General features: G+C 36.7%; 1 protein-coding gene across 12 annotated transcripts in view; it reads left to right on the top strand.

The window, feature by feature from the left end:
* Positions 1-5146: 5146 nt before the first annotated feature.
* The window catches only part of LOC18423799 (putative UDP-3-O-acyl-N-acetylglucosamine deacetylase 1, mitochondrial), a 57524-nt gene continuing 40571 nt past the window's right edge, over positions 5147-22099 (top strand). For 4 of the 12 annotated variants that reach the window (XR_016054448.1, XR_016054446.1, XM_088865176.1 and 1 more), the window contains exons 1-4: positions 5266-5436; positions 5655-5693; positions 15018-16378; positions 20524-20730. Coding sequence is in view for 6 of the 12 variants with exons in the window: in XM_088865176.1 (XP_088721302.1) it covers positions 16016-16378; positions 20524-20730 (570 nt within the window). In the remaining 6 variants the exon portion in view is untranslated. Of the gene's footprint in view, positions 5437-5654; positions 5694-15017; positions 16379-20523; positions 20731-22099 lie in introns of all 12 variants that reach the window. The other 8 variants (XR_016054447.1, XR_016054444.1, XM_088865174.1 and 5 more) reach the window with 5 other exon arrangements.

Raw genomic sequence — 22099 nt, 5'->3', positions numbered from 1 at the left:
CTTTCATAAATTATTGCCAAAATGTTTGACTAGTTACTTACAGATATTTCAATAAAAGTGATTGTTTAAATTGCTTCAAGTGAATTCCTGTTAATGATTTCAATGATACTTTACATATATGATGCTTTCTGATGTTTAAAAGAGATTCAAAGATAATTTAAGTATATCTGGACCCATCCAAGACGCTTATGGGGTATTTGGACTCATCCGGTACGTCGGTGAGGTATGATTGGACCTACAGAGATTATTTGGACCCATCTAGGACATTGGTGGGTGTTTGGGCCCATCTAGGACACTGATGGGATATTTGGACTCATTCGGGATGCCGGTGAGATAGGATTGAACCCGTAGGGATTGTTTGGACCTATCTGGTTATGCCGGTAGAGATTATTTGGACTCATCCGGTATGCTGGTGAGGTATGATTGGACCTGCAAAGATTATTTGGATCCATCCAGGATGCTGGTGGGCTATATAAGTGACCTACTTGGGATGTCAGTAGGGTATTTTGTGAAATCTTTTGAATGATGCATTGATGTTAAAATGTTTATATGCATTGCAATAATTGGGATTATGTTTAACTATGCATTTCTGAAAGTGAAATTGTTATCCATAAATGTTTTTGGCTGGCAATTCTTTCTCAGGTGATTTTTAATATACATTTTTTAGAAAATGTTTATATCTTCTAACCATGATTATTTTTTTAGGACCATGATGATCACTTACTGAGTAGCCATACTCATCAAACTATGGTAAATATTTTTCAGGGTAATTACAGTCTAATAGTTTGATTGTAGCAAGACTATGTTTGAAGAATGTGTAGGCATGATTGACCTCCCCTTGTAACTTTGGGCTCAAATGCAGTATTGTAATTTTTGTTCTATCAAGAAATGTATATATATAGCCTTCTTGTTGGTACCAGTTGTGAGCAAACTTTGTAGAAATTATTAATTAATTAATGAAAAAAAATCCGTTTTGGTACAATATATATAAGTAGGAATTTAAATTTTTCCCAGTATAAGAATAATCCGTTATACTTCAGGAATGTTAGTAAACTTGGGGTGTGACAATTGTCGATGGACATATGCATTGTGAAATAAATACTCAGCATCCTCATATAAAAAATTCATTCCTACAAATGGGTCATTTTCATGCCCCCTATTGTCTAGTTGATCACAAAACAGTGAGATCTCATTGTCCTTCCCATCCCCAGTTGCTATGACATTATCATAACTCCAATCCATAAAATGGTCTTTATGGAAGTGATCCGGGTCCCTATCAAAGGATGAATTGGCTAAAAGTGCCTCAATGGGTATGTAAGCCTCAATAGGCTCCATATTAGCAACCATAGTATCACTTGAGGACGCTCCACCTTTTCTAGTGATGTCCATAGCTTTTAATCAATAATACCTAAACATAAGTAACTAACACAAAGTCACTTCTATGTCACATAGACACACAAAATTCAAGCATAAACATGAATTCCAAAACAAAACTACACCTAGCAGCACAACAAATAAAAAATACCAATTAGAAATTGAGTTATAAATTGATGGTAAAACACCTAGAAATTTTAAAATTCACAATTAAAAATCACAATGCGAGAGGTAGAGATAGAGAGGAAGAGCTCGAAATCAACATGAATATGAATGCTATGGAGACATGAAAATTTACTGTTATAATAATACTACAACTCTATTAGCTCAGTTAACTCAACGAATAATGCCCAAGTCAGATGATTCTTTGGTCCACAATTCAAAATTCTATTAATTTAACAACCACATGAAGTAACTCATTACATATAAAATCGAATTTATGAAAATCAACAACCTTGTATTCACAAGAGATTAAAAAAAGAAGAAGAAAGAACACACAAAAAAAAAAAAAAAAAGAGGGATAACAAGTTAACACAACGAAAAAAGTGAACGAACCAAGTAAAATTAGCAAAACCAAATTTTCATTGATTGATTAGACCACCAATGTTTTCCTATTCCCTAAAACAAAGAGGCATGGGGTGGTGTTTACACTCGAAAATTTCAATCTGGACTGGGGTCCTGGCCTAGGTTTTGGGCCTAAAGTCGTCACAAAGTGGGGAAACTAGAGGATGGGTCCCGTCGAATGATAGTTGAGGCAAGACACAAGTAAGAAGACCATCCCTCACTGAAACGGCCGACAGAGCCGGCTTTCGGAATCATAAGCTTGAAACCAGATCGGGAATTTGGGAAATCAGGATAGAAGGAGAGAGATTTCGAAATGGTTTGAAATATAACTAAGTAAAAGCAAATAAATCAAAATAATAAAATAAATTAAACTTGAGACCGAGCTCCAAGGCCTGGTGCCCGGAGACGGCATCGAAATGGGACTAGTCTGAGCGCAGCTTTTCCTGAACTATCATAGATTCACTGATTCAAGTCAATGTACATTGTTTAGATTTGAGGGTTGAAGGATAGGAATAGGATTTGTGGTTTTGATTCGGGTTAGATATGGATTAGGGTTCAAACGAACATAGTCTAGGTGTTTTAATCAGAAATATGATAAATTTTGAAAATGGCATAGCCTTGGAGCCAAAATTATCTCTTTGAAATAGGGGATGGGGGGAGGGGGGCGCGCCATTTTATAGATATGTCTCATGCATTATCGTCGTCTAAAGTTGAGATTGAATCTAGGCCGTTGATGGCCATCGTGGTTGTCATCTTTGCCAATGGAGCTGTAACAGTCATTTTCTTGTAATGATTACAGGTTGTGTAACACACTACCTTGATGTTACAGCTCGCTTAATTTTGGGCAGTAGATGGTGGTTGCTCTGGCCAATCAGGAAGTGGCGACGTTGCCAATTGGGTTGACGCAATTTACAATTCCCTTGTCCATAATTATTACAATTTCTCTCATTCCTATGTCAGACGGTTAAGCCGCCATTCTCGACCAATAGGGTGTGGACATTATGGTGACCTCCATTGGCACAGTTGCAACCTTCGTTTCTTTGTACTGATGATGGTTTCTTCACTCCGATGTCAAGCGGTTAGACCGCCTTTCTAACCAATCAAATTGCGATGCGTTTCCCATATGCATCAACAAGCTTTCAACCTGAGTTGCATTCATCACCACATTAAAATGTTGGTGATACCTACGTTAACTTCTATAGTGTTTCAGTTGGCCTCTTTCTCCTTTTAAGTGCTTGTTTCATGCTTTGGTTTTTCATTTTGGGTCCCCTTCCTTCTTTTGCAGGTCGTCTGAGGCTGCTCTGCTGAGTTTCAAGTTCTGCCCATGGTTTAAGTAGTGTGGTGAGGCTCAATTAGGTGTTGGGGATAGTTCAGGTCCATGGGTGGCTTTCCCAGAGATTTTGGTTTTGATACTGTTTCCTCCATCGGGATCGGGGTGTCTATAAGTGTAAAATCTATTATACGAATAATGAATATTTTGTTATCTCCCTCTCTCTCACTCTAACAATCATAGAGTACATTCTCACTCTAAAAAAAACTAAAACAATAATGAAAACCCTAGTTTGTCAAAAAATAAAATAAAAATAACAATGAAATTCCAAAATAAAAATCCAAAAAAAAAGACAAGACAAGAACATGAAGACCCCAAAACTCAGATGTCTCCCATTTCATCAACACTATGAGCATAAAACTGTAAAAGCAGAAAAAATTGATTTTGATGATGCTCATACCTGGTGATGGTGGTGCAAGCAAAATGAAGTGGGGTGAAAGAAAGATGACGAAACTATGAAATAAAGATGCTCATTCTTTCTTCTTCCTTTTCTCCCGCTCTCTTTTTCCCTCTTCCCCTTCTTCCTCCCGTTCTTTCTCTCTTTATGTTTCCTTCTTCTCCTTCTCTCTCCGTCAAAGGAGTCATTTTTTCTTTTCTCTCTATTACATGCAAGTTTGAAGGGCTACCCGTTGAGCCCATAACCCTAATGACACTATGAGGGGTGCAGTTGGCATACATATGCATCTGTAGCTGTAGAGGTAAGGTGGACCTTCAAAATTTATTTTGGTATATAATTTTGATGTAAAATGTTATTAGGATTATCTCAAAATATACTTTTATATCTAATTATAAATTTTTAAATTTTAAAAATGGTTAAAATCAAGTAGATTTATAAACATATGAAAATATTGAAAATGGACGGTGTAGATAATATGTTATAAAATGCATTAGTTATGAGACTTAGAATCTTTTTATTTTTCATGGTCATATATCTCGATGTTGAGATGGTCAATCAAAGGGTTTTTCAACATTAAAATTACCTTTTCCGACGGATTTTTGAGGTGCATCCGTAATTCCACATTATAAGGTTGCATCCTTGTATAAACTTTTTCCCATTGAGTGAGGTGATCGTAACCGCCCATTTGAATTGGATGATTGGGAAGGAGATGGAATATGCTTGTTATATGTTGTATGCGAAGTATAGAAAGTTTCCCCTAAATATTTTACATCTAACCACTTACATCTAAGTGCTATCCCTCTCTCTCTCTCACGGATGTCTCTAACTTTTACATTTGGAGAGATTATATAATGACGTGATGTTAAAACAGGCAAGTGCACTCTTTGTAAGGTAAGATAGTTGTCAAGATGGTTAAGATAAATTAAGATAAATTAAATAGTTTAGATAAGATAAATTAAACAAGCAAGTGCACTCTACTGAAACATAGTTAAGATAAATGGGCAATGTTTATATACTTCCACTACAATATAGAAGATCTATGCTTCTCTTACTTTCTAGCCGTCCAATTTTGATCAAGAGAGCCACTCATTATTTGGCTTTAGATTCGACGTCTCAAAGTATTTTTTTTAAACTTTTTTATACAAATTGTATAAATATGAAATTTGGTATGTGCCATATTTTCATTGGGGCATACCTATAAAAATATTAAAAATAACTTTTCGATAAAATATAATGACTAAAATACCTTTTGAAAATTATAAAAGTATTTTGGTCATTTTATTTTATTGAAAATAGTTTTTTTATATTTTTTGTTAGTACGATTTTAATAAAAAATTGGATGTACAAATTTGACGTAAAAATAATTTATAAAAAAATATTAAAAATAAAATAACGTAATGACGTGACATTATGATTGGAGCAATCTTAATCTCTCTTACAAAATGGAATAAAGGAAAGTATATAAATTTTAATATAAATTACATGGGTGCTAGAGCGAGTGTGCACATAGGTTCTGGAGAGAGAGAGTGTACATTGAATACAAACCACTCAAATTTTTTGGGTGGTCGCGTTAAATATCAGAAATTATGATATAGGGCATACGTGAGGGACACGTGCTCCGTGAAGGACCCAAAATCAGGGGGTCATGGGTTCGAAACTTGTGGCGAGAGCCGTGCTCTGTCGTCTGCTTTTCCCGCGCTTCTTCTCCTCTGCAAATTCTCATTTTGAAAAACCGCTTTCTGTTCCACCTGATCGAGGGAGACGGCAAAAGGTATTACCATCAAAATCGCTTTTGTTCCTTTACATGGTTTTCAAACTACCATCGAAACGGCTTATCCCTGCCAAAACCCCTCCTCTGGCATAAAAAACCGCCTTAGCCGCTCATTTGTGTAACATCCCTGGTTTCCATGGCATTGGGGAACATCTGTTTTATTGAAAACGGAAACGATAAACTGCTGACTCCGGCAAATTTGTCTTTTTCTATGGCAGACTCCTTACGGAAACCCTAGTCGATGGTCATGGCAGAAGGTATGCAGATCAAAATCAACTATCTTCATGGCAGTTGTTCAGCTTTCTATGGCAGTCGTATCATACCAGATCCATTTTGTTTCCTTAACATAGTCGTCAAAGCCCTCCTTATGCTTGCATTTGTAACAAAATGGGTTCGCTTGCATTTCTAACAAGATGGGTTTGTTTAGATCAGTGATTAAAAAATTGGTGAGTCGACTCAGAACCATCCTAGTCCGCTAGGACTTGTGATGTGGTCTAAGACCGTACACAGTCCAAGACCGTGCTACCTCGTTGTGCAAACACGCACAGGTTTAAGAAAATGGTTCTCTCTCCCTTAACATTTCATTATTCAATCTCAATATATGTGGAAAAAGTTTATATAGGGTTGCAACCTTATAATGTAGAGCTACAGATGCACCCCAAAAATCCATCGGAAAAGGTAGTTTTAATGTTGAAAAACCCTTTGATTGATCATCTCGATATCGAGATGTATGACCATAAAAAATAAAAAGATTTTAAGTCTCAGAAATAGTGCATTTTACAACATATTATCTACACTGTCTATTTTTAAGATTTTCATATATTTATAGATCTACTTGATTTTAACAATTTTTGAAATTTAAACTTTTATAATTAGATATAAAAATAGATTTTGAGATACTCCTAAAAACATTTTACATCAAAATTATATACCATGATAAAATTTGAAGGCGTACCTTGCCTCTACAGCTACAGATGCATCCGTATGCCAACTGCACCCAATATATATACATATCAAGCGCTTTCCCTCAAGATGGGGATTTCAAATCAAAGTCAAAATAACAAACCTATTCAAATTAGGAAACTATCTCGAACTGGATAACTCTTAAATCTTAATTGAAATATTCAAATCTATTAAATCTTATGCAAATGGGAAACTTACTAACTACTCCTAACTAAAACTATGGGTTTCTTAATATTCCACCCCTTTCAAATCAACCTTGTCCTTAAGGTTGGAAATCTAGGTTGGCAGATCATCTTTCCCTCAGTTGGCATCACTGTCTAGCATAAACAATTACACAACTATGGCCGAAGTAAACCTATCATCACAATCATAGCAGAGACCCCTGTCTTGATGCTCCTTCATCTCGACCAAGTTAGTTTCTTAATTGCAAGGGTTCCTGTCGTAGAAGTCTTTAGTAAGGGCATGGTAACTCCTCATTGAATTGATATTTTTTTATGAGGCTAATAAAAGTTGGATAGGGTGAACTAGCACGGTATATGCAGTTTTTAATTATTCTTCTTTTTACTGGCTAGAACACTTACAAAGGTCCGATCCAAATAAAATAAAATAAACTCAAAATAAACAAGAATGAAATACAATAGAAGTTCGCACTTGTTGCCACTAATAAAAACTCTTTTATTTAATAAACAAAAATATATAAACTCTTGTAGGGACCAAACAACCATAAACTGCAAAGCATAGAAATAAACTGCCAGAAGGTTGCCTTAACTGGACTTTGCACACCCCACTTCGGTCTCCTCCTCGGATGGCGCATGGGATCAAGGTCTATCTCATATCTTCAAAGTACGGAAATCTTAGGCTATTCAACCCTTCAAATCAGAGAGCAATGGTGGAACTAGTAGCAATCAAAGGCTAAGTATCAATGCTTAAATATTTGGGGCGTGCCCCTCTCTTGGGCTCTTTAAGCTATGGTGCATGCCCCCAATTCAATATTTTTCTAACATAAAGAGGGAAGCTAAGAGAGATGATAGATTAGAGAGAGGGTGGCATGCCACCTTGTGAGAGGAGAGAGATGTAATGTGTAGAGAACTAGACGCCCCCCCATAGAGGCTTTTTATAAACTCATACTAGGGTTAGGGTTTCTTAGGGTTAGCCATCATTATATAGAAGGGATCCATATCATTGATCAAAAGAGACCTGTGGGGTGAGAGATTTTAGCCTTATAATCCTTAGATCAACCATCATGATTAAAAGGAAGGTGTTAAAATCTTATCATTCAGTTTCCTTAACCTAATCCCATCAAATAAATAATATATAGAAAAATATAATGCACATTCCTTTCTTTTCCATAATTCTCTTACACATGCTTTAATTTGAAAATAAACTCTATTTAATTTTTAAGGCTTTCTATTTTGTTTCACATTGACTGAGTGCCTTGATGGCCTCATCATAAAATAAGAAAGAATGCACAAAACTGGGTGTGCTCCTTATGGGGCCTCAAGTGGGCCCCACACACCAACTGCATGATCTTATTTAGTGGGGCCGCAAGAGTATAATGGGCTCCCGTGTGTAATGTTAATTTTAAAAAATAGAAAATGATTTTTAGTAAAAGATTTTTATTTTATTTTCTCTCTAAATATTAAAATATTGAAAAGTCAGTTTTAAACAATATAAATCCATTTTGAAAAAATAAAAAATCTAGAGCTTTCTAAAAATTCATTCTATTAATCCAAAAATCATTTACCGTTAAAATAATTATTTGAAAATTATTTTGATGGGATTTGGATCCAACTAAGTTAAGGATATACTAATTTGCTGAAGCACTCCATTTTCTACTAAGAACTATAATCCATACCACTTTCTCAAACTGGCACAACAATATCTATGATTTATGGACTATCTCCGGGGTTCATGATTGAGCTACCAAAATTAGCCAATAGGTGAGGGGACATAATCCTAGTCTATGGATTACAGGTTCCCCCAGGGACAAATCCAAGGTCACCTAGACCCTCATCCCTACAGGCCTTCCAATCGCATACAAGGGCCACACAGTCCCTGGCTCACTACCCTAAGCAATTCCGTCCTCATCAAGGGATAACCCCGCTAACCCTCATCGGTTGTGCTCCATGCGTAGGTATTTAGGGTTTTGTAACTCGACTGGCTTAGCTCATTAAGTGTAGCCTGAGTCTCGCAAACATCATTTGCCACTCTCGGTCCTACTGGACCATACTTCTACTGAAGTTCTTTGTTTCCACTCTATCAAAAATTGATTACATGCTCTCATAAGGCTTTTTGCCACAAATACCCAACATTTTCCACTTGGCCTTTGAAGGCTTTACAATCCCTCTTCCTCACTTTCTCTTAGCCCCATCTCACGTGCATTTTTTACAAAAACATTTGCAATTAACCCCTTTGTAAGCGGGTCTGCAATCATTACCTCAATGGGTATGTATGTGATCTCAATCTCTCCACACTGCACCTTATTGCGCAGATGATAAAAGTAGGGCTTATTGTGCTCGAACTTCCTATGGAATCATGGCTCTTTAGACATGCATATTGTGGCCGTGTTGTCGCAAAAGATTCTTACGCACTCACATCATACAAGCTCAAACTCCATCCAAATAAGAAACCTCTTTATCCATACAGCCTCCTTGGCTGCCATGCAACATTCCACATACTTTGACTCCATGGTGTGCATCGCCACCACATCTTTTTATTTTTGACTTTCAAGAAACAACCCCTACTCCAAGCATGAATACATGTGTAGATGTGGACTTCGCATCATTTGGATTACCCTGGTAACTCGCATCCGAATATGCTTGGATAGCAATTTCTGATCCTCCCTCATATGTTAGTGTGTAATTATCAGTCCCATTTAAATATCTCAAAACTCTCTTAACCGCTTTCTAATGCTCAATCCAATGCACTGGAATCGGCTAATCATGCTCATGGCAAAGGACAAGTCTGGCCTTGTTCTTGACATGGCATACCTAAGGGACCCTACTGCTCTTCGATATGGTACTCTTTCCATAGCTTTCTTTTTGTCATTGTCTTCACTAGGGCACATTTGACTTCAATTTTGTCTTCTTATCTATAGGGGTCGATATGGGCTTACACTTGTCCATCATAAACTTTCCAATGCTCTTTTGTAATAAGTTGCTTGGGAAAGTTGAATGGTACGCTCTTTTCTGTTTCTTATTATCTTGATGCCCAACATGTAGGAAGCTTCCCCTAGATCCTTCATAACAAAGTGTTGTGCAAGGAATTTTTTTGTTTCTAACACAAGGGCAATTGAGCTACTAACTATCAACATATCATCCACATACAAAGAAATAAATACAATTTCGCTCCCACTGATCTTTTTATAGATGTAGTAGTCTTCCTCATTTAAGGTAAACCCGGCCAGAGTCTTCCTCATTTGAGGTCCACTCTGTTAGAGATAGTGTCTCCAAAAAGTTGATTTACAAAAGGAACGAGGCTTGTTTTAGGCCGTAGAGAGATTTTCTTAGTTTGCATACAAGGTTCCCCTTTCCTTTCTTTTCAAATTCCTTAGGTTGTTTCATGAAGATTTCCTCAAAGTTAATGTGGTTGTTTTTAGGTCCATTTGATAGACCTCAAAGTTAATGTGGGCAGCTATGACTATCAGGATTCTAATAGACGTAAGCTTAGCAACTGGGGAGAAAGTTTTCTCACAGTCTTCCCTTTTTTTTGGGTGAATCCCGAATCCCTTAACTACTAGCCTAGCTTTGTATTTCTCTCTTTTCCCCTCTGAGTTTAGCTTTTTCTTGAACACCAAAGTAAATCCTATTGCCTTATAGTTTTGAGGTAGAGGTATCAGTTCCCAGACTTGGTTTTGGGTTATGGAATTGTATTTATCTTTCATGACTTCTACACAATAGTTCTTTTCAGAGCAGGTTATGACTTCTTGGTAAGTGGAAGGCTCATGATCTGGCTCATCCCCACTCTCATAGTGTTCCCCCAAGTAGGTGAAGAATTCAGGTTGTCTCTTAATACTTCTCCTAAGTAGTGGTTTAGGTTCTCGAGACTCAACCTTGTCACTAGCAATCTCATAGAGATCTGCTTGCTTGTGACTCGTTTCTGCTTCATGGAACTCATCCTCAAAGAAGTGAGCCTCTCGGCTTTTTATAACCGCTCCATTCCCTGAAAATTGGGCTCTATTTTTAAATAAATTAGAACTTTTCAAGTGGTGTGTTGAATATTTTTTGGTTCTAGGCTGTGTTAGGAAAGGCCGGGATATGTTTTGTGTTTAGTTTTCCTTAATTTTTCATGAAATTGATTTTTTTTGGTCTGTTCTCTATTTTTTTTTGAAAAATGGCTGAACTTTTTGAAAAAGTTTTAAATCTTTGAAAATTTTGTTGAATTTTCTTTGGGTTTTCTTCAAAATTTGTCAGGAAGAATTGAGATTTTTTTTGGTTGTTTTTTTTTTCGGAAGTTTGATGAAATTGATTTTCTTTGCTCAGTACTCTATTTTTCAAAAAATGCCTCGAATTTTCAGTAAACTTAATTTTATTGTAACTAAATAGTATTCAGTTTTGTTGGGGAACTTTTATCTAGATTGTGTTAGGATTGATTTGATCAGTATTTCGTTATGTTTTTCTTAATTTCTAATGAAATCAGTTTTTCCTTCCTTGGTTCTCTATTTGTTTGAAATTCCTTGAATTTTTGAAAGGAATATTTTTTAAAATATTAGGTTTAATATTGTTCTAAGTTTTGTCAGATGATCTTTTTGTTTGGATTTTCCTAATTTGTAATAATTTTAATTTTTTGGGTATGTATTTTTTTGAAATTCTTTGGATTTTTGAGAGGAATATTTTTTAAAATATTATGTTTAATATTGTTCTGAGTTTTGTTAGATAATATTTTTGTTTGGATTTCCCTAGTTTGTAACAATTTTAATTTTTTTGGGTATATATATTTTTGAAACAAGGTCAATTTTTCAAAAAAATAAATTGATTCCAATTTTTTGACTTTTGATGTTGGTTATTTTTTTTGGTTAATAAACAATTAGACTTTTTTTATGATTTTTCTTAGAATTATTTGGTTATATTGTGTACTTTTTATATTTTTTAATCATAAATGAAGTGCATTCACCAATACTGATTTTTAATCTTAGAGTATTTTCTTTGAATTGTTGGGTTATATTTCTAATTTCTATACTTGTCTTTTTGAAATTTTTTTTTTGTAATAGTTATAGAAATACTTAATATTACAGAAATCAAATTCCAAGTTTCCCCTGCTCAGGGTTGGGAACCATGTAGAAATAGTGATATTTTTCTTGTGTTTTGCAGCCTTTTAAGGCCTAGCGAGATTGTAAATATGATATTTTATAATAGATTATGCACACTTTAGTGGGAGTATGTGTGTTAATTGACAAAGGGTTGGGCTGTTTATGGCCCTATCATGTTCAAAATTCTTACCCTTGGGCATGTGGCACAATCGAGAAAGGTTTACAATGGGTCATCCGTTGTTGAAGTTGGAGAGGTGCCTATGGGTGATGTTTGTAGGCCAGGAGAATTGTGTGGTCTCCTATATATATTTGTAAGCCTGTGAGAGCAAATTCCAAAGCCTCAACAAATTTCTGCACTGTATGTATACATGACAACTACTTTATTGAGAAGTAGCCCTATAGAGGGACACTTATACATGTGCATAGAGAGAGCCCCCTTTGTACTGTTGTGACTTGCACTTAAAGGTGAGAACTTAAATCCACATTCCAGAACTATGGACCCACTACTTATTTTCCAATTTTGACAAGCTAATCATCACTTTCTCGCCCATGCCAACATTTCTCTCTCCCAGATTTTCTCTTACACAAACCTCTCTCTCTGCCCATGGCTTGGCACACCATTTTTCTCCTTCTCCATTATGTGTGTAGTAACTCAAGGAAATAAAGAAGAAAAATGAGACATGAAACCCTAAGTGAAGTTTGCTGTATTTTGAAGAAAGAAGGGAAAAGCCCATCCTAGAGAAAGATCAACTTACAAATTCAATCCTTATTGTTCTTGTGGGGTTTCTACAAACCCTAGTAGATTTTTTGAGCTCGCTAAAACCCTAGAAAAAGTATTGCCTAAAAAGGCTTCCCTATCTCAAAATTTTCAGCAACACTTACAGGACTAAAACTGCGCCATCGGTCGGGGAATCGGGTGTGGGGTGTTTCAAGATTTGTGAGGTTAACTCTAGGTATCTATTAGTAAGTCTTCTCAGTTGATTCAATTAATTTACATTAATAGTTCTTAATTTTCTATGAATTTTCAGAAATATATATTGTACTAAAAATTAGAGTGGGAGTTTGTTTAAAGCTCCTGGATAGTTTATATTTGTTTTGGCAGTGAAAGTAGAGATCCTAGGATATATCTAAGGTATTAATTTTGATTTATAACAGTATTTAGTGGCCCATGTAAGTGGAATTCATGTATATTGAATAACAGAAAAAGAATTTTTTTAAAATTCAATACCTTGAGTTCCACATAGTCACTTCTTTTCAATTTTGGTAAATTAAGTGACTCCGCTACCAGCAAAGTAAATACAAAAGGGCGTGGTTGTGCAATGAGGGGCTTGGCTGGGCCACGTGGAGGGGCATTCCAAAAGACGCTCTTAGATAGTTAAGGTGGAGCATAACTGCCATGGATAGGGGGCAAGGAGACCATCTTGGGGGGGCGAAGATCACAAGGAATGCCTGGTCGATGCACTTAGGCCACTGATCCTTCGCAGCTTCCTCAAGGTTGCATCTACTGTTCCTTTCTAAGCCCAGGTGGAGTAAATGAACCTATTAACTAGCTTCACTAAGACCACAAGGGAAATTGTGAGGAAGACAATGTCTAAGTGCATTTTCCATAGTGGTGTCCCTTTCATGTAGCCGACAACCCCTAATACACACAAATAATCGCTGCTATTGCGAAAGCAGATCTGGAATCAAGCCCCCCACTGCATATGAGCATAGTGAGCCTTATTTAATGAGGAGGTGGAAGGGGTGGGTGAGTTTATTGAGGAGTTTCGGGTGACTTGGCCGCTAACAAGGGTCTTGATTGTGTCAATGGTCGGAAGAAAGAGTGAATCAAAAGGATTATCTAAACTTCACGGTGTACTAGCCCGCAAGGGATGATTTATCACATTAGTGCACAGGTAACAAAGTTCAAGAAGGATTCCAAACTATTGTGTGCTTTGTTGGATAGAGTTGTGCAAGGTGTGTGAGAGGAGCATGTGATTCAGATCGACAAAAAAAATGCGAAAGAGTGCATATATGCATGGAGGAGGTTGATGAAAGATAGAAAACATCTAGTAGTGGAACCCCTATGCTGCCCATTACATTGAATTGATGCTAAAGGAAATTAGCAAGCTTATGAGTGTGAAGGACATTGAGAAGGCATGGAGAATGATCACAAAGTTGACCTACAACCGTTCTAGATTCCTTCAAGTTAGAAGACAATACATGGGTGGTAAGAAGTTGGAAGGCCTGGGATCACACACTTTACTACTACGTACTTTCCATGGAGTTAGTTTTGGAGTCTCAACCCAGGATGAGGATTTTTTTTCTCAATTGACTGGTTAAATTGCTATTTTAGGCAGACCCGGGCTGCAAGTAAAGTTGATGCCATAATAAATGACAGGAGGCTCTGGGAAAGGTACAAGAACATAGTGGCAGACACAACTCCTCTAGTATCATTACTGAAGGCCATGGATGCTGACAACAAGCACACCATGAGGCTCTTCTATGTAGGGATTTGAATGTGAAGGCCACAATACTAGGAAAATGCCAAAGTTTTGCAGCCGGTGCTGAAAATCATTAATTATTGACATTGTTGGGCCACCTGATTTCCTATTTAGCAATTAAAGGTTCTAATATCGCTATTTGATTTATAGAAGATGATGCTTGTAATTGTTATATTCTATCGCTGTTTGTGGTGTTCAGGTCATATCTCTATCCCTGTATGTTATTATTTGAACCCTGCTATTTCGCCTGAGGTCATGGCACGGTGAAATACTTCATATTGATCTTCGAAATAGATATTCCGAAGCAGGCTAATGCTCTAATGGAGGTAAGAATCCCCTTTCTTATGAGGATATATTCTTAACTCAGTGGATTTGTAGAATTTCAACTGTTGACCTGAATGTTGGCCTCTTTCTTAGTTTGCTATGTATAGGAAACGACAAGGGTAATTCAGGTTTATTCTTGCGAAGATGTCATACTCTGATAATGATCGATGTTAACTCTCATGTCCTTTCTTATGTGTCATTTCTTATCAATTAGTCGTAGTACTAGTTGGAACATTGTTTATATGTTATTTTTCTTTTTTTCAATCTCAATGGTGGGTTATGCATGCCGTCGAGATAGAGAATGGTGAGTAAGGTTCTTAGTTTTGCTACGGGGTGTGTGAGAAATTGTGGTTGCATTTCCCTAGGAGAAACATGTTGACTTTCCTCAGGCTTCAGGAATTGGTGTACTTCCATTATATTTTAAACATGAGAAAGCAGCAGCTATAGAGGACTAGAACCCAACTAATTTAGATCGCATACTTATAAACGGTTCAGGTGAGGAGTGGTTGGTGGAGAGGTTAAGCAACCAATCCTTGACATGAGGTTGTTTCTTGAAATGATAGGTGAAGAGGAAGGAGATGATGAGAACCAGCTGGGAGGAGGACGAGGGGACCAAATAATGGAGAGGCTATAATTTGAACAATTTGAAGGAGATGCACTTCAGGCATCCGTAGAGGATAATGGGGGGAGGGGATGGTGGTGATGATGATTCTAAGGTCACCCACCAAAGCCCCAATACAAATGCTGACATAGGTGAGCACAAGCCCGAGAACAATAGGAGGGTGGGGTCTAGCACAAGGGTTGGGTGGACCAGCCGTGGGAACTTTGGGCTAAGAGGAGAGGATGCTGTGGCCAGGTGTAGTCCACCACTCTGCTTAATTCTCAAGACCTCGAACCCTCAAACTTGTCCCTCAATTGATGGCGCATGGTCAGGATGATGGCAGTTGGGATTCTTATGAGCCATCAAATTGTCCCTTTTGGTATTGGATTGTATGTTGTAACTCATTGAAATATAAATTTCATATATAATTGATTCTATGAATGCCATTATAGAGATTTGTTGCATTTTAGATTGAGAAATGACTGTGGTACTCAAACAAGAACCGGACTTTCAATATGCACACTTCTTTAAAATTTTTATCACAATATGTATTACATTCATCAAATTTTGCACAACTCCACTTATTCTAATTTCTAAAATCTTTTGAATATTGGTTCAAAATTTTTAAGTGCTTGGTACGGTTGAACCAGTTGTACCAATCTGAGTCAGCTGGTTCACGGAGTTGACCAGGATTGGTAGTTGACCGGTTTGGCCTCCCGAGTTGACTTTCTAGAAACTGATTTAGATTATAGTCAAAACTGCTTGTTCCTGAAATTCTTTGATTGCCGTATAATTCATACTAAACTGTTCGTTTCCTTTACACTATAGTCAAAATTGCTTATTCCTGATCTGATTTCATGGCATTAAAACACCAAAATTGTTTCGTTTCCTTTACATTGTAGCTAAAACCCCTCATTCCTCCAACTTTTCTAATATTAACGAGCTAATCAGAACCTCTATATGTGTGATATTGATTTCTATAATAAACCACTTGTACCTGCATCTTTGTCTTTTCCATGGCAGACTGGGAAGCTTCAAATGACACTTGCAAATGAGATTGTTATGAGCGGAAGAGGGCTCCATTCTGGTGTCAAATCAGTTTTGAACCTTCTTCCTGCTAATGCTGGAGAAGGTCGATATTTCATTGTTGGAGCTGATTGTACAAAGATCCCGGCTTCTCTTTCTTTTCTTGAGGATGGTACCAGGCTTTGCACAACTTTGATAAAAAATAATGTGAGGCTGGGAACTGTGGAGCATTTGCTATCAGCCTTGGAAGGTCTTGGGGTGGATAATTGCCGCATCAAGATTGAACAAGGCAATGAGGTAACAAACTCACAGGCTCTATATTTCTCCCTTAGATTTCTTTCTCTCTTCTTTGTGAAATAATTGGTTTCCAATTTGTTGTTTGAGAGGCTGCATCTTGCCTGTAATTTTGATGCTCAGTAGTAACTATTGGTGCAGTTACAATTGATTGTTATATATTCTTAGCGGATGGCTAATAACATCTATTGGTTTATTACAAGAATGAACATATATTTCATTGTATATTTGAAGTGGCTATTCTGAAAGCATTACTCAGTTTAATAAGCATTGATCCCATTATAGATTTATTGATAAAATTGATAGTATTTTGACAAGGACCTACCAACGTCTTCTAAGATTCCTTCTGGATAATATACAGGAATTTGGCACTTAGTTGAATTATCTCTTTGTATGAACTATTATGATTTGGAAATCTGTGAAAATGTCGGCTCTTTTTCTTATGCAAATGTGCTTTTGAATTGCTGTTGATGTTTCGATAAAACTCCTTAATTTTGGTCATATGTACAAGATCAGTACAAATTTTTGTTATTCCTGTTTCTGCAGACATGTGTTTATCAAATTTAGGCATGAAATGATGTTAAGAGCATCGTTTCAGATACAAGAAGCAATAAGCTTATAAATCTTTGATATTCTTGAAAGACTAGAGCTTTTGCGCCTTTATTTCATTATTGTAAATTACTTATCCAGACAATAACCATCATATGTTGATGGCAACTGGAACGAAGTTTACCTTTGGAGGTTGTCCATAAATCTTATTTACCTATAAGCCATAAAATGATGTTAATAGCATCTCTTCAAATTTTTTTTTTCCTGTTTTGTAATATGATGCATCACTTAACTGTCTGCTGTAGTAAGAGCATTCTGGAATTATTGCCTCTGTCACACTACCGAGGTTTTGGATACACCTCATAGAATTGGGGGATGTTTTGACGTTTTTTTAACTTTTCAGCTTTCATGTCAAAGGAAAAGTTGCAGATCAGGCTTTGCTCACTTTTTGCACTTATCAATTTCTGCCCATCCCTTTTCTGATAAGATTTTTCTTTCCTATTTCTGCCAAGAGTGCTGCTATGATTGGACATCATTGCTTGTATAGCCATTGGGTGGTTGAATCCGGTGTTGTCAAATTTGCTTCGCTTCGGCCGAAGCCTTTGGATTTTAGGCCTAGATTGAAGCGAAGCAAAACCTATTGTTGCCGCTTTGGTCAAATTCAAGTCGCTTCGGACTGATTCAGCCTCTACAACCTAAGCAAAGAAATATCTATATAAAAGTGTTATATTTTTATTTTTTTTTGAAATTCTTTTTTTGAAATTTTTTCATTTTTTCATTTTTTTTTTATATTTATATATATAGATCTATAAATATCTAATTTATTTATATCAAATTAAAAAAAAGTCCGAAGTCTTCCCCCGAATTTGGTTGAAGCCCCCAATTGCTTCATTTTTCTCACTAAAGCGAGGAAGACTCCAAAGCGAATCAGACAACATTGGTTGAATCTACATTTGCACCACACTACTCACCCCTTCCACTATTGTTATATCTTTTAGATATTGTCTAGAGGGCATAAGGACCATTACCACTTGTGAATTCTTCTATGGAGGAAAGATGCATACCAGATGTACAGCATACTAAATGTTCTTTCTCACTTTCATCCAATGAAAAGAAGTGATCCATTAACTAGAAAGGCCCATCGAGTTTTTGGTAAGAAGTTTTTGATTGATGCAAAAACCCAAGATTTCTAACTTTATTGTAATATAAGGTTTAATTGTTGAAATTAATGTTCTTAGTCAAGGTTTAAAATCCGGTATGCTTGGCGCCTAGGCACCCAAGACACCTCTGACCGTATGCTTGAACTTGGGCGGGCCAGGCGGGTGCCTAGGAACGTGGGCCTTTTTTTGATTTTTAAAGATGCCCAAAAGGGCAAATGGTGTAATTTTGACCTCCAAAAAGGAATTTTGCATGAATAGTGAAAGTAGGGAAGAGAAAAATGGATCGGCAAAGGAAAATCCATTTGTTTATTGGAAAATGAAGTACTTCCAACCTATTTTTTGAATTGGTTATGAGAGACCCTTCATTTACATGATAATTAATTAAGATATCAAATATTGCCAAATGTTTTCATTTTTGTTCATCAGTTTGTAATTGACAGACGACAATAATGTTTTCTATTTGTTTAAATATTTCGTTTTGAATTGCAAATTGTTATTGTGTGTTGTGACAATGTGATGGTGGTGGAGTGGTGGCAGCGACAGTGGCAGTGTGGTTATGATGGTGGTGGTTCAATAGTTGTGGTGGTCGTGCTGGGAGTGCTGTGATGGTGGTAGCATAGTGGTGGTGATAGTGGAGTGGTAGTTGTGGTGGTTGTGGAGCTCATGGTAGCTGAGTGGTTGTGGTGGTCGGGGTGGTGGGGGCGGTGGTGGTGGAGGATTGTTGTTGGTGGTAGAGGAAGTATGGTGGTGGTAGTAGTTCAAGCTCTTCTTGGGAGCATATCATGAGTACTTTAGCACCATATCACTGGGTATTTGGACATTTGCTTGAGGTATTTTCTCTACCCCCTTCTTACCATGGCCGAAAGAGCAAGATCATCTTGCTTCCTTGAACCAACAGCCCCCTTTTGGCTAACTTAGCCTCCTCTGTACTTAAACTGATATCAACCTTTTAGTTAACCTAGCTTCATTTCACCCCTCGGGACCGATAAGGGTTAGTATAGGACTATTCAGTTGTAGTCAGTGTTTTAAAATGCGGGATGCGGCCAAAAGCCGTGGGGGGGCCGATGTGCCTCGATGCGGTCCGGATGCGGGTGCATCATGACGATGCGGTCAATAAATGCAAACAAATTCTAAAAAACCTAAAAAATAGGTTAATGCATAGAAAAAAAGATGGAGGTGATATATGTGATAGTAGGTATTTTAGTTAATGATTAACTCCAAACTTATTAGTTGTCGGAGATTCTATATCCACTATGCCCAATTTTAGTGCTCAATTTCTTGTCGCAAATTCACCTAAACTTTCCCAAATCAACAATCAAAAGGTTCTAATCAATATCCAAGTATCAAACAATCCCCAAATCCAAGATCTGAATGAAAAACAATTTTCGACTAAATTTTTTTTTGCTCGATTTGATGTCAAAAAAGCCACGAAAGTGGCTGTAAATGATAGTTTAGGGGGGTTTAATACCCTTCCAAATTGTTTCCCCCAATTTTTCATGGTCAAAAAGATCATTTTGCTCCTCCCCGAGGGGCACAATCAATTTTTTTTTGCAGAAAACGATGCGGCCAGATTCGGGCTGATGCGCCGCATAACTCAAAACCGCATATGCGGTCTGTGCAGATGCAATGCCCACCGCATACCGCATGATGCGGCGATGCGGCCGCATTTTAAAACATTGGTTGTCGTCCATCAATGCAACCTTTTGGCTCTCCTCGAACTATCGTGAAGCCTAAATGAGGTGAATGTATGATGCATAGGATGATAACATTTTGGCTTAGTGGGTTAGTGTTTGGTTAGATCCTCAGTTGGGCTTAGCTTATTCCTCAATTTCCTTTCCTCAGAATCGGGAAAAGAATTCAGGCTGCGGCAAAGTGGTGGTGGTGGTGGCTACGTGGTGGTGTAGTGTTGGTGGAGGTGGTGGTGATGGAGTGGTTGGCAGTAGTGGAGGTGGTGCCGGTGGTGACATGATAGTGACTTCGATTGATATTTCAGAAAGCAAAAACTTCAATTTGGGGACCCAATTGCAGTTGGGGATAAGTTCAAATTCAAATAGCACCTCTTGAGGCCAAATTGCAGGTGATGAAATTATAAATTGGCCCAAATTGCAATATATCTTGGAAACCAAATGGCGCCTAAGAATTCACTAAGCATTTTCTATTGAATTTGTAGAAAGGCATTGATTTGCTGTTGATGAAATCCAACTTGAAATGTGTTAGAGCGGTACTAATAAAAGCATTGTAGATGGTCACATTTCATTCGCGTTTCTTCTTGACTTGTGTTTTCCTTTGCTGTTTTATGGTCACTGATTTTAATATATTTTGTTGAGTATTATAGAAGTATTATATTCTAATTTATGTTTTTCAAATATTATTGAAAAGTTGAGCTCACAAATTGCTTTGAAAGGTGAGACTAATTATGAGTGATGGATTGAAATGTAGGTTCCTTTACTAGATGGTTCTGCTAAGGAATGGGTGGAGGCTGTCAGAGAAGTTGGTCTATCTGTAGCGGCAAATGATAGTGGCATTACTATGGAAAGGCTTGCTCTTGTAGTTCATGCTCCAATGAACTTTTTCAAGGATGGTTCATTTGTAGTAGCCTTCCCTTCTCCAAAGATCCGGATTACATATGGAATCGATTTTCCTCAGGTGCGATTGTTTTATTGCTATTCTTTTAGTTACTATGGATTGAGGTGACTTAGGGAAATATAGTTCTGCTTATGGTTGTCTTTGATTATTCGGCATTGTATAAAGATTTATTTCCATTGAAATCCTCAAGGTTGTACTGCTATTTGTCCCAAGTTGTTAAATTTATGAAGATTGACCATCTTAATCAAGATGGTTTTGCTACTTCTGTTTTAAGAAATACAAATTTAAGGTAAGAACAGATATATGGTTCTACTCCTGTTGTAGATCTGTCGAGTCACGAACATTTGGTCACTGTTAGAATTCTCATGGTTGTGCTGCAAAATTTCCCAAATTTTCAAATCTGTTAAGATTTATATCTTTTGGTCCCTAAGCTCCTACTATATTCAAAGATTTATCCATCTTGAATTCCATACATCTTAATTTCAATGTCAGTGTTTCCGTGCCTAATGCCGTTTGGCTAAGAAAGAGAAATATGCTTTAGTAATTTTTTAATGTTGGGGAAGGATGGAAATAAAAATGACCAAGAAAAAATGGAAAACCACTCACAAAGCATGAAACTGGTGATAATCTTGGGAAAGGATGGAAATACAGAAATAAAAATGACCAAGAAAAAATGGAAAACCACTCACAAAGCATGAAACTGGTGAGACTAGCACAAATAAGATCATCTATATCATAAGAAAGTTAAAAAATAAGCAAATAAACACTTCATCACAAGATTATATATATGTTTATTACCAACAAGTATTGGTAACTTTGATAATCTAAAAACTGCTGCCCAGAAGAAGCTGCTATGCGAAAGAAAGTAATTAAACTAAAAAATAAGATCAATTTTAATTCTTGTCATAGAAATTTTGACTGAGGATCACTAGCAGAGGTCCTTATGTAGGATTGACCTCATTCTAAAACTTGAACATCATAGTAATAGCTTAAATGTTTTGATATAATAGTTGTAACATTAATGAAAGGAGTGGCTATGTGGAACTCAAGGTAGTAAATTAAAAAAATTTTCTTTTTCTTTTATTCAATAACCTGAATTCCACTTACATGGGCTACTAAACACTGCTGAAAATAAAAATTAAAACCCTAAACACAACCTAGGATCCCCTAAACACAACCTAGGATCTATACTTTTACTGCCAAAGCTAATAAAAACCATCCAGGAGCAATAATAATTCTTACGCTATAATTTTGAGTACAAAATATGTTCCCAAAAATTCACAGAACAATATAAAAGAAAACATTTATATAAGGGCGAGGCCCTAAACAATCAAATTAATGCGCACCTCAAAACTTCACTAAAAGAGGTTGTTTTGATACCCAAAAATTCTCAAATTGATCCTACTGAAATTTCAGAGATGGGAAGCTT

Source organism: Amborella trichopoda, chromosome 4, assembly GCF_054954075.1.
Source record: "Amborella trichopoda isolate Santa Cruz 75 chromosome 4, AtrichopodaSantaCruz75HAP2 v2.0, whole genome shotgun sequence".
Classification (NCBI taxonomy): Eukaryota; Viridiplantae; Streptophyta; class Magnoliopsida; order Amborellales; family Amborellaceae; genus Amborella; species Amborella trichopoda.
This window is presented reverse-complemented; position numbering and strand designations above follow the sequence as displayed.